Here is a 14,150-nt window from a genome sequence, read left to right as displayed (position 1 = left end):
CTGGCATGATATATTCAGAGCACTAACTGAGAAAATATGCAGCCAAGAATACTATACCCAGCTAGGCTGTCACTGAAAATAGAAGGAGAGATAAAAAGCTTCCAGGACAAACAAAAACTAAAAGAATTTACAAACACCAAACTAGCCCTACAAGCAATATTGAAAGGGGTCCTCTAAGCAAAGAGAGAGCCTAAAAGCAACATAGACCAGAAAGGAACAGAGACAATATACAGTAACAGTCACCTTACAGGCAATAAAATGGCACTAAATTCATATTTTTCAATAGTTACCCTGAATGTAAATAGGCTAAATGCCCCAATCAAAAGACACAGGGTATCAGAATGGATAAAAAAAACAAAACCCATTGATATGCTGCCTGCAAGAGACTCATTTTAGACCCAAAGACACCGTCAGATTGAAAGTGAGGAGATGGAAAACCATTTACCATGCTAATGGACATCAAAAGAAAGCTGGGGTGCCAATCCTTATATTAGACAAATTAGATTTTAAACCAAAGACTATAATAAGAGATGAGGAAGGACACTATATCCTACTTAAAGGGTCTATCCAACAAGAAGACCTAACAATTGTAAATATCTATACCCCTAACATGGGAGCAGCCAATTATGTAAGCCAATTAATAACAAAATCAAAGAAACACATCGACAACAATACAATAACAGTAGGGGACTTTAACACCCCCCTCACTGAAATGGACAGATTATCTAAGCAAAGGATCAACAAGGAAATAAAGGCTTTAAATGACACACTGGACCAAATGGACTTCACAGATATATTCAGAACATTCCATCCCAAAGCAACAGAATACACATTCTTCTCTAGTGCCCATGGAACATTCTCCAGAATAGATCACATCCTAGGTCACAAATCAGGTCTCACCGGTATCAAAAGACTGGAATCATTCCCTGCATATTTTTAGACCACAATGCTTTGAAACTAGAACTCAATCACAAGAGGAAAGTCAGAAAGAACTCAAATACATGGAGGCTAAAGAGCATCCTACTAAAGAATGAACGGGTCAACCAGGAAATTACAAGAATTAAAAAAATTCATGGAAACAAATGAAAATGAAAACACAACTCTTGAAAATCTTTGGGATACAGGTGGCGCCTGGGTGGCTCAGATGGTTAAGCGTCTGCCTTCGGCTCGGGTCATGATTCCAGGGTCCTGGGATCGAGCCCCGCATCGGGCTCCCTGCTCTGCGGGAAGCCTGCTTCTCCCTCTCCCACTCCCCCTGCTTGTGTTCTCTCTCTCGCTGTGTATCTCTGTCAAATAAATAAACAAAATCTTTAAAAAAAAAAAAAAAAAAAAAAAAAAGAAAATCTTTGGGATACAGCAAAGGCAGTCCTAAGAGGAAAGTAGATAGCAATACAAGCCATTCTCAAGAAACAAGAACAGTCTCAAATACACAACCTAACCATACACCTAAACGAGGTGGAGAAAGAACAGCAAATAAAGCCTAAACCCAGCAGGAGAAGAGAAATAATAAAGATCAGAGCAGAAATCCATGAAATAGAAACCAAAAGAAGAGTAGAACAGATCAATGAAACTAGGAGCTGGTTCTTTGAAAGAATAAGATTGATAAACCCCTGACCAGACTTATCAAAAAGAAAAGAGAAATGACCCAAATAAATAAAATCATGAATGAAAGAGGAGAGATCACAACCAACACCAAAGAAATACAAACAATTATAAGAACATATTATGGGCAACTACATGCCAGCAAATTAGACAATCTGGAAGAAATGGATGCATTCCTAGAGACCTATAAACTACAAAAACTGAACCAGGAAGAAATAGAAAACCCGAACAGACTCATAACCAGTAAGGAAATTGAGGCAGTAATCAAAAATCTCCCAACAAACAGGAGCCCAGGGCCAGATGGTTTCCCAGGGGAATTCTACCAAACATTTAAAGAGGAATTAATACCTATTCTTCTGAAACTGTTCCAAAAAATAGAAATGGAAGGAAAACTTTCAAACTCATTTTATGAGGCCACCATTACCTTGATCCCAAAACCAAAGACCCCCATCAAAAAGGAGAATTACAGACCAATATCCCTGATGAACATGGATGCAAAAATTCTCACCAAAATACTAGCCAGTAGGATCCAACAGTACATTAAAAGGATTATTCACCATGAGCAAGTGGGATTTATTCCTGGGCTGCAAGGTTGGTTCAACATCTGCAAATCAATGTCATACATTAATAAAAGAAAGAACAAGAACCATAAGACCCTCTCAATAGATGCAAAGAAAGCATTTGACAAAATGCAGCATCCTTTCTTGATTAAAATTCTTCAGAGTGTAGGGATAGAGGGTACATACCTCAATATCATAAAAGCCATCTATGAAAAACCCACAGCGAATATCATTCTCAATGGGGAAAAACAGAGCTTTCCCCCTAAGGTCAGCAACATGGCAGGGATGTCCACTATCACCACTGCTATTCAACATAGTATTAGAAGTCCTAGCCTCAGCAACCAGACAACAAAAAGAAACAAAAGGCATCCAAATCTGCAAAGAAGTCAAATTCTCACTCTTTGCAGATGATATGATACTTTATGTGGAAAACGCAAAAGACTCCACCCCAAAACTGCTAGAACTCATACAGGAATTCAGTCAAGTGGCAGGATATAAAATCAATCCATAGAAATCAGTGGCATTTCTATACACCAACAAGACAGAAGAAAGAGAAATTAAGGAGTCGGTCCCATTTACAATTTCACCCAAAACCATAAGATACCTAGGAATAAATCTAACCAAAGAGGCAAAGGATATGTGCTCAGAAAACTACAGAATACTCATGAAAGAAATTGAGGAAGACACAAAGAAATGGAAAAACGTCCCATGCTCACGGATTAGAAGAACAAATATTGTGAAAATGTTTATGCTACCTAGAGCAATCTATACATTTAATGCAATCCCTATCAAAATACCATCAACTTTTTTCAAAGAATGGAACAAATTATCCTAAAATTTGTATGAAACCAGAAAAGACCCCGAATAGCCAGAGGAATGTTGAAAAAGGAAAGCAAAACTGGTGCCATCACAATTCTGGACTTCAAGCTCTATTACAAAGCTGTCATCATCAAGACAGTATGGTACTGGCACAAAAACAGACACATAGATCAATGGAACAGAACAGAGAGCCCAGAAATGGACCCTCAACTCTATGGTCAACTGATCTTCGACAAAGCAGGAAAAAATGTCCAACGGAAAAAAGACAGTCTCTTCAACAAATGGTGTTGGGAAAATTGGACAGCCACATGCAGAAGAATGAAACTGGACCATTTCCTTACACCACACACAAAAATAGACTCAAAATGGATGACAGACCTAAATGAGAGACAGGAATCCATCAACATCCTAAAGAAGAACACAGGCAGCAACCTCTTCGACCTCAGCCGCAGCAACTTCTTCCTAGACACATCGCCAAAGGCAAGGGAAGCAAGGGCAAAAATGAACTACTGGGACTTCATCAAGATAAAAAGCTTTTTGCAAACAGTCAACAAAACCAAAAGACAACTGACAGAATGAGAGAAGATATTTGCAAATGACATATCAGATAAAGGGCTAGTATCCAAAATCTATAAAGAACTTATCAAACTCAACACCCACAGAACAAATAATCCAATCAATAAATGGGCAGAAGACATGAACACACATTTCTGCAAAGAAGACATCCAAATGGCCAACAGACACATGAAAAAGTGCTCAACATCGCTCGGCATCAGGGAAATCCAAATCAAAACCTCAATGAGATACCACCTCACACCAGTCAGAATGGCTAAAATTAACAAGTCAGGAAAAGACAGATGTTGGCGAGGATGCGGAGAAAGGGGAACCCTCCTACACTGTTGGTGGGAATGCAAGCTGGTGCAGCCACTCTGGAAAACAGTATGGAGGTTCCTCAAAAAGTTGAAAATAGAGCTGCCCTACGACCCAGCAATTGCACTACTGGGTATTTACCCCAAAGACACAAATGTAGTGATCCAAAGGGGTATGTGCACCCCAATGTTTACAGCAGCAATGTCCACAATAGCCAAACTATGGAAAGAGCCAAGATGTCCATCAACAGATGAATGGATAAAGAAGATGTGGTGTGTGTGTGTGTGTGTGTGTGTGTGTATATACACACAATGGAATAAAATGCAGCCATCAAAAAACGAAATCTTGCCATTTGCAACAACGTGGATGGAACTAGAGGGTATTATGCTAAGCGAAATAAGTCAATTAGAAAGACAAGTATCATATGATCTCACTGATATCAGGAATTTGAGAAACAAGACAGAGGATCATAGGGGAAGGGATGAAAAAATGAAACAAGATGAAAAGAGGGACTCTTAATCTCAGGAAACAAACTGAGGGTTGCTGGAGTGGTGGGGTATGGGAGGGATGGGGTGGCTGGGTGATGGACACTGGGGAGCGTATGTGCTATGGTGAGCGCTGTGAATTGTGTAAGACTGATGAATCACAGACCTGTACCTCTGAAACAAATAATACATTATATGTTAAAAAACAATAAAAAAGAAGAAGATAGTAGGAAGGGAAAAATGAAGGGGGAGACCAACCATGAGAGACTATGGACTCTGAAAAACAAACTGAGGGTTTTAGAGGGGAAGGGGGATGGGGGGATGGGTTAACCTGGTGATGGGTATTAAAGAGGGCACATTCTGCATGGAGCACTGGGTGTTATATGCAAACAATGAATCATGGAACACTACTTCAAAAACTAATGATGTAATGTATGGTGACTAACATAATAAAATAAAATTTAAAAAAAAAGTGGACATTGTGCTCAGCTAAAAAAAAATAAAAGATGTAAAATATGACATCATGTACATAAAATGTGGAGGGAGGAGTAAAAATTTAGTGCTTTTAGAATATGCTCAAACTTTAGCCACATCAACTTAATACAGACTATTATACACATAGGATGTTATATATGAACACAATAGTGACCACAAATCAAAACCCGTAATAGATATACAAAAAATGACAAGAATCCAAGCATAACACTTAAAGTCAAAAACCCACAAGGAAAGATAGCAAAAGAGAGGAACAGAGAATAACTACAAAAACAAATAGAAAATGATGAATAAAATGGCAATAAGTATACATATCTATCAGTAACTACTTTAAGTGGACTGAGAGTTCCAATCAAAAGACACAGGGTGACTAAATGGATAAAACAACAAGACTTTTCTATATGCTACCTACAAAAGATTCACTTCAGACCTAAAGACACAGACTGAAAGTGAAGAAATCAAAGATATTCCATGCAAACAGAAGCAAAAAAAAAAGCCAGAAGAGCAATCCTTTTATCAGACAAGGCAGACTTTAAAACAAAGACCATAGGAGGCACCTGGGTGGCTCAGATGGTTAAGCATCTGCCTTAGTCTCAGGTCTCAGGTCATGATCTCCAGGTCCTGGAATTGAGCCCCATATCGGGCTCCCTGCTTAGCAGGGAGTCTGCTTCTCCCTCTTCCTCTGCCTCTCCCCACTGCTCCTGCTCTCTCTCTCATTCTGTATCTGTTTCAAATGAATTAAAAAAAAAAAAAAGACCATAGGAAGAAACAAAGGGCATTACAAAATGAAAAAGGGATCAATCCAACAAGAGGATATAACTGTAAATATATATGCACCCAACATAGGAGCACCTAAATACATAAAGCAAATAAAAGGAGAAACAGTAATATAATAACAGTAAGAGATGGTAACACCCCACTTACATCAATGGATAGATGAACCAGATGGCAAATTAACATGGAAACAATGGCTTCAAAAGACACATTAGACCAGATAGACCTAACAGATATACACAGAACATACCATCCAAAACCAGCAGAATACACATTCAAGTGCACATGGAACATTCTCCAGGACAGATCACGTATTAAACCAAAAAACAAGTCTCAATAAATTTAAGAATACTGGAATCAAATCAAACATCTTTTCCAACCATAACAGTATGAAACTAGAAATCAATTACAAGAAATACCTGAAAAAAACAAACACATGGAGGCTAGAAATATGCAACCAAAAAACCAATAGGTCAATGAAGAAATCAAAGTAAAATCAAAAAATACATGGAGAGAAATGAAAATGAAAACACAACGGTCCAAAATCTTTGGGATGCAGCAAAAGTAGTTCTAAGAGGAAAGTTTATAGTGATAGGCTTACCTCAAGAAACAAGAGAAATCTCAAAACAATCTAACCTTACACCTAAAGGAACTAGAAAAACAAAGCACAAAGTTAATAGAAAGAGAAAGAAATAATAAGTATTTGAGGAAAAATAAATGGAACAGAGACTAAAGAAGCAATATAAAAGATCAATGAAATCAAGAGCTGGTTCTTTAAAAAGATCAAAAAAAAATGATAGACATTAAGCCAGACTCATCAAGAAAAAAAAAAAGACTTAAATAAATAAAATCAGAAATGAACAAGGAAAAATAACACCACAGAAATAAAGAATTATAAGAATACAATATATTGGGGAGCCTGGGTGACTCAGCTGGTTAAGTGTCCAACTCTGGATTTCAGCTCAGGTCATGATCTCAGGGTCATGAGATCAAGCCCTGCATTGATTGGGCTCTGCGCTGGGTATGAGGCCTGCTTAACTGCTTTAGATGCTCTCCCTTATCCAGTTTCCCGCCCACCCCCCGCTCATGCTCTCTAAATAGAGAATACTATAAAAATTGCCCAACAAACTGGGCAACCTAGAAGAAATGGAAAATTCCTAGAAATACAAAATCTTCCAAAAGTGAATCAGGAAGAAATAGAAAATTTGAACAGACTGATTACTAGTAACAAAACTGAACTGACAATCAAAAAACTCCCAACAACAACAACAAAAAAACTCCCAACAAACAGAAGTCCAGGACCAGATGGCTTCACAGTTGAATTCTACCAAACATTTAAAGACAAGTTAACACCTATTCTTCTCAAACCGTTCCAAAAAACAGAAGAGGAAAAAAAAAACCTTCAAATTCATTATACAAGCAGAACATTATCCTGATACCAAAACTGGACAAAGACATTGTGAACATATATGCGAAGATCTTCAACAACGTATTAGCAAACTGAATTCAACTGTACATCAAAAGGTCATTCACCATGATCAAGTGGGATTTATTCCAGGAACATGGGTGATTCAATATTCACCAATTAATCAATGTGATACATTAACGATAGGAAGAATAAAAAACATATGATTATCTCAATAGATGCAGAAAAAGCATCTGGCAAATACACCTGTTCATGATAAAAACTCTCAACAAAGTAGGTTTATCTTTTTTTTTTTTTTTTTTGAGAGAGCATGCAAGCAGGGTGAGGGACAGAGGGAAAGGGAGAGAGAAACTCTTAAGCAGGCTCCACACCCTCCATGGAGCCCAATGTGGGGCTCGATCTCACGACTCCGAGATCATGACTTGAGTCAAAATCAAGAGTCAGACACTTAACTGACTGAGCCAACCAAGCGCCCTCAAGAAAGTGGGTTTAGAGGGTACAGACCTCAACATTTTAAAGGCCATATATAACAAACCCACAGCTAACATTATACTTAAGAGTGGCAAACTGAAAGCGTTTCCTCTAAGTTCCCAGAAACAAGACAAGGATGTCCACTTGCACTACTTATATTCAACATAGTACTGGAAGTCCTAGCTGCAGCAATCAGACAAGAAATAAAAGCCATTCAAATTGGTAAGAATGAAGTAAAACTGTCACTATTTGCAGATGACATGACATTCTATGTAGAAAATCCTAAAGACTCTACCAAAAAGCCATTAGAACTAAAAATGAATTTAGTAAAGTTGCAGAATATAAAATTAGTATACAGATACCTGTTGTGTTTCAATATGCTAATAAGAAAGTAGCAGAAAGAGAAATTTAAAAAACAATCCCATCTACAAATGCACCAAAGAGAATAAAATGCCTAGGAATAAATTTAACCAAGGAGGTGAAAGATCTATAATCTGAAAACTGTAAGACATTGATGAAAGAACTGAAGACAACATAAGTGGACAGGTAAACCATGCTGATGGATTGAAAGAATATTGTTAAAATGTCCATACTACCCAAAGCGATCTATAGATTCAACGCAATCCTATCAAAATACCAACAGCATTTTTCACACAACTAGAACAAATAATCCTAAAATTTGTATGGAACCACAAAAGACCTCGAATAGCAAAAGGAATCTTGAGAAAGAACAATGCTGGAAATATCACAATCCCAGATTTCAAGATATACCACAAAGCTGTATTAACCAAAACAGAAATGGTAATGCACAAAAACAGACACATAGATCAATGGAACAGGAGAGCCCAGAAAATAAACTCAAGCTTACATGGTTCATTAATCTATGTCAAGTCAGGCCAGAATATATAATGGGGAAAAACAGTCTTTCCAATAAATGGTGTTGGGAAAACAAATGGACAGCTACATGCAAAAGAATGAAACTGAACCCTTTTCTTACACCACACACAAAAATAAACTCAAAATGGATTAAAGACCTAATGTGAGACCTGAAACCATAAAAATCCTCAAAGAAAAACATAGGCAGAAATCTTCTGGACATCAGCCTGAGCAACATATTTACAAATATGTCTCCTTAGGCAAGGAAAACAAAAGCAAAAATTCTACTGGGACTACAACAAAAGAAAAAGCTTTTGCACAGCAAAGGAAACCATCAACAAAAAAAAGGCAGCTTACTGAATGGAAGAAGATATCTGCAAATGTTGTATCTGATAAGGCATTAATATCTAAAATATATAAAGAATTTATACAACTTATCACCAAAAAAATCCCCCCAAAATCTAATAAAAAATGGGCAGAGGGGGGCGCCTGGGTGGTTCAGTTGGTTAAGTGTCCAGCTCTTGATTTCAGCTCAGGTCATGATCTCAGGGTCATGAGACTGAGCCCCATGTTGGGCTCTACACTGGAGCCTGCTTAAGATACTCCCTCTTCCTCTGCCTTACTTCCCCCCACTGCAAGCACATGCCCATGCTCTCTCTTAAAAAAAAAAAAAAAAAAAATAGAGGAACTGAATAGATATTTTTCCAAAGAAGACATTCAGATGCCCAACAGACACATGAAAAGATTCTGAACATCACTAATCATCAGGGAAATGCACATCAAAACCACAGTGTCACCTCATACCAGTCAGAATGATTAATATAAAAAAAGATAATAAATAACAAGCATTGACAAGGATGTGGAAAAAAAGGAACACTTATGTACTGTTCATGGGACTATAAATGATGCAGCCACTATGAAAACAGTATGGAAGTTCCTCAAAAATTTAAAAATAGAACTACCATATGGTCTAGTAATTCCACTACTGGATATTAACCCAAAGAAAATGAAAAAACTGATTCAAAAAGATAAATGCAACCCTATGTTTACTGCAGCATTATTTACAATAGCCAAGATATGGAAGCAACCCAAGTGTCTATCAATATATGAATGGATAAAGATGTAGTATTAAAAAAAAAAATGTGGTATATATATACACACACACACACACACCAATGGAATATTAGTCATAAATCTTATCATTTATGACAACGTGGATGGACCTAAAGGGTATTATGCTAAGTGAAATAAGTCAGATGGAAAAAAACAAATACCATATGATCTCACTTACATGTGGAATCTGAAAAAAACAAAACAAACAAACAAACAAACCCCAGACTCTTAAATACAGAGAACTTGTAGTTGCCGAAGGGGAAGTGAATGGATGGGTGGATGGCAATACAGGTGAAGGGGATTTTCAGAACTTCCAGTTACAAAATAAATAAGTCACAGAGATGAAAAGTACAGCATACAAAACATATTCAATAATATTGTAACATTGTATGGTGTCAGATGGTGACTACCACTTATTGTGGTAAGCAGTGAGTATACAGAATTGTCAAATCACTATGTTGCACACGTGAAACTAATACAACATTGTATGTCAACTATACTTAAATAATCTATTTTTAATGAGAAAAAATTTGTGGTATATATACACACACAATGGAATGTTATTCAGGCATAAAAAAATGAAATCTGCCTTTTGTGACAACATGGATGAACCTTTAAGGCATTATGCTAAGTGAAATCAGAGAAAGACAAGTACTGTAGGATTCACTCATATGTGGAATCTTAAAAAAAAAAAAAACAAAACTCGGGGCACCTGGTAGGGGGCTCCCTGCTCAGGGAAGAGTCTGCTTCTCTCTCTGCCCCTCCCCCTGCTCATTCTCACTCTCTCTCAAATGGATAAATAAAATCTTTAAAATAAAATAAAAAAACTAAAACTCATAGAAAAAGATATTGGACTTTTGATTACCAGATGCAGAGGGTAGGGGGAGGGAGAATTGGAGTAAGGTGGGCAAAAGCTACAAACTTCCAGTTATATAATAACTAGTATGGATGTGATATACAACACGATGACTACTGCTAACATGGATATATGATACGCAGAAAAGTTAGTTAATCCTGAGTTCTTACCACAAGAAAAATTTTTTCCCCTTTTTTTTTCTTCTTATTGTACCTATATGAAAAGATGGATGTTAACTGAACCCACTGAGGTAATCACTTCACAATATATGCAAATCAAGGGGCGCCTGGGTGCTTAGTGGTTTAAGTGTCTGCCTTCAGCTCAGGTAAGGCTCTCCCTGCTCAGTGGGGAGCCCGCTTCTCCCTCTCCCACTGCAGCTCCCCCTGCTTGTGCGTGCTCTGTCAAATAAATAAAATCTTAAAAAAAAAACAAAAACGGGGGGAGGGCACCTGGGTGGCTCAGATGGTTAAGCATCTGACTTCGGCTCAGGTCATGATCTCCAGGTCCTGGGATCGAGCCCCTCATCGGGTTTCTGGCTCTGCAGGGAGTCTGCTTTTCCCTCTCCCTCTGCCTCCCCCTGCTTGTGCTCTCTTTGTCTCTGTCTCTCTCTCTCAAATGAATAAATAAAACCTTTTTTAAAAAAATGTTAAAAAAAACCCTCAGACTTCATTATATGCAAATCAAGCCATCATGCTATATGCCTTAAACTTACATAATGATGTATGCCAATTCTTTCTCAATAAAAATGGTGGAAAAAAAGTTAATGCAAATAGAGGTGTAATTTTTATTCCCATCTAACTTCAGAACCCCCCGGTTTCTATTCAAAGATCCCTAGGTTAAGAACCTCTACTCTCAAATGGTAGCTACACTCGTGGTGAGTTTAGCATAAGATATAGTTGTCAAAAATCACTATGTTGTACACCTGAAACTAAGCTGACATCCTATCAACTGTACTTCAATTTAAAAAAAGTTTAAAAAGGGACACCTGGGTGGCTCAGTCAGTTAAGTGTCTGCCTGCGGCTCAGGTCATGATCCCAGGGTCCTAAGATCAAACCCCGGGTCGGGCTCCCTGCTCAGTGAGGAGCCTGCTTCTCCCTCTCCCTCTGCCACTCCCCCTGCTTGTGCGCTCTCTCGCTCTCTGTCAAATAAATAAATGGAATCTTTAAGGAAAAAAAGGGTTAAACCAATTTTTAAATAAAATAGAAATTAAGGCTGATTTAAAAAAGAAAAGAAGAAAAAAGAAAAAAAAAAGAAAAGGAAAAAAGCCTCTACTCTAAATTCAAGGCTTAATCCTGGGTAACCTCCTGTTCTCTAAATATACTCTCCCCGATTCCTTGGATTTAAACACCATCTATACACAGATGATGAACAAATTTATATATGTATATCCAATCTTTCTCAAGAACTCCAGACTTTAAGATTTTATTTATTTGTCAGAGAGAGAGAGAGAGAGAGAGAGAGAGAGCACAAGCAGGGGGAGGGGCAGAGGGAGAAGCAGGCTCCCCACGGAGCAGGGAGCCCAATGTGTGACTTGATCCCAGGACCCTGGGATCATGACCTGAGCTGAAGGCAGACGCTTGACCGACTGAGCCACCCAGGTGTCCCAAGAACTCCAGACTCTTACAGCCAAATGCTCACTTACTGTCTCCACCTGGATGTCATCACCAAGATGCATAAAATGCACCTGCTGATGGTTTCCCCTTGCACTAACACAAAAATCTAAATTCCATGAAAGCCTTGAATGAACTGGCTCCTCTCCAAACTTCTCATACTACTTTCCTCACCATTAACCTGCCACTCCAGTCACCACCCTCCAGCCATACAAGTGCCCTTCTCTTCTCTGTATGTGCCAAGGCATTTCCCAGCTCAAAAACTTTTGAGCTTTATTTCCCCTTCCTCTACTGGAAACTCACTCCCAGTTCTTTACCAGGCTGGCCCAACCCCATCCTTCAAGCCTTGGCTCAACCATCTGGCCTTTCCTGGCCACCTACCTACCTAGAGAACTTTTCCAACCCCTACTCCCACTGTACTACTTACTTTCAATCCCATCAACCTTTTTTTTTTTTCTTTCCTTTCCTTCAGAAGCACTTACAGATAATCTACAATTATCTTGTTTGTTTTCCTTTTTTTTTCTAAATATTTTATTTATTTGCGAGAGAGAGAGAGCACAAGCAGGGGGAGCGGGAGGGGGAGACGCAGGCTTCCCACTAAGCAGGGAGCCAGATGTGGGGTTCGATTCCAGGACCCTGGGATCCTGACCTGAGCCGAAGGCAGACGCTTAAGGACTGAGCCACCCAGGCACCCCTGTTTCCTTGTTTATAGTTCATTTCCTCACTAGAACATAAGTGCCATGTTTCACTGTCCACTGCAGTATTCCCAGGGCCTGAGATAGTGTCTGGCACTTCTGAAGCCTCAATAAATGAATAAATGATAAGTGGACCTCCACTGTCAGAGATGTTTGTCATAAAGTAGGTATGAAAGGATCCCTATCTTTATTAAACCTCTGGACACCATCAACAGCAACAAGCCAAACCCCAGAAATCCACAGATACCATATTTCGACCCAACAAAAGGTAAAACATTCTAAAATAAAAGGACCACAGGCTTTTACCTAGTGGCTCTGCTGAGCAGACAAGGAAATCCAGGATACAGAACAAGGGCAGTGCTTGATCCTAAAACAGTAGAGACCCGGACCTGCCATTCCCAAGAAGAAAACCCAGAACATGCTTCCATTGCTTGCTGATGCGATCTCAACACAGTCAACTCCCCAGGTACTAAATTCGTATTTCCAGATGCCTACTGGAGATTTCCGTCTGAGTCCCATCTGCACTTCAGATTCCTATTTCGGACTGAACTCTGTCCTTCCCCTCCCTCTTAAAGCAGCTGCTGCTCTTCGTCCTTCTGCATTTCCCTTTCCCGGAGAAATGATACTATCATCTACCATCAGCCTAGATAGGAAAGACATCCTGACCCTCATTTCCTAAATTCAGTCGGTTACACTGCCTCCTGAACAGCTTTGGATTTATTCTCCGTTCTTCATGGCACTGCCATGACCTGATCCATCCCTAACCAACCACCTGACATTAATTTAGCTATCTCCAGGTCTTCGGGGGGATGGCTCTTCCCCCGGAGAAGGCAGCATCACTGCCTGAGCTGAGGACCCTCGGGCTTCTCCGCGCACACCCCTCCTGGCTCACACCTCGCAAAGCCGCTGGAGCGGGCCTGGTCCTCGGGCTCCCCACCCGTACCTTGGCAGGGTTGGTCAAGACCTCCTTCATGTACTCAGCCACAGTGATGGGGCCAGTTGCCTTGATTTTGTATATAAGATGCCGCAGCATTGGAGTCACCTGGGTTTCTGCCGGCTCTCTCCCGGAGCTGAAGTATTTCCCTCTCCAAAGACAGGGAATGACTACGAAAAACAAGTAAACGGGACCATGAAAACATCTTAGTATTTGCAAGTGCAAGCAGCCTGAGTGCTTCCGAAGCTGCTGCGTTGACTCTTAAGCGCGTCCGGAGCACGGACAGCGGACCCCTGGCCTGACCGCAGTACGGCCACAAGGCGCCGGCAGGCACGCACAGCGCCCACGGCCACACAGGCACTCCGGCTCTGAGGCCGGACTCGTCTGCAGCTCAGAGCGCCTCAGGGGCCCCCAACTGAGGAAGGCGCCCCAGGCGGTTTCCCGCACAACCGTTGCTCCGCCGTGGCGAACGCTTACCCGCGCGGGCCGCCGCACACAGCGGCCCCGAGCCGCCCCTCGCAAAGACGCTCATGCCGATCTTGGGGCGGGCAGTGAAGCCATTTC

At 40.0% G+C, this 14,150-nt stretch overlaps 1 protein-coding gene across 4 annotated transcripts in view; it reads right to left on the bottom strand.

The window, feature by feature from the left end:
* The window catches only part of NDUFAF7 (NADH:ubiquinone oxidoreductase complex assembly factor 7), a 57,580-nt gene extending 43,435 nt beyond the window's left edge, over positions 1 to 14,145 (bottom strand). For all 4 annotated transcript variants that reach the window (XM_032410307.1, XM_032410309.1, XM_032410310.1 and 1 more), the window contains exons 1-2: positions 14,064 to 14,145; positions 13,596 to 13,756 (exon numbers count right to left, since the gene is read on the bottom strand). In XM_032410307.1, the coding sequence (XP_032266198.1) occupies positions 13,596 to 13,756; positions 14,064 to 14,118 (216 nt within the window). In that variant the 5' untranslated portion in view covers positions 14,119 to 14,145. The remainder of the gene's footprint in view (positions 1 to 13,595; positions 13,757 to 14,063) is intronic.
* Between the last annotated feature and the right edge of the window lie 5 nt (positions 14,146 to 14,150).

The sequence above is a fragment of the Phoca vitulina genome, unplaced genomic scaffold (genome assembly GCF_004348235.1).
Source record: "Phoca vitulina isolate PV1807 unplaced genomic scaffold, GSC_HSeal_1.0 scaffold12, whole genome shotgun sequence".
Classification (NCBI taxonomy): Eukaryota; Metazoa; Chordata; class Mammalia; order Carnivora; family Phocidae; genus Phoca; species Phoca vitulina.
This window is presented reverse-complemented; position numbering and strand designations above follow the sequence as displayed.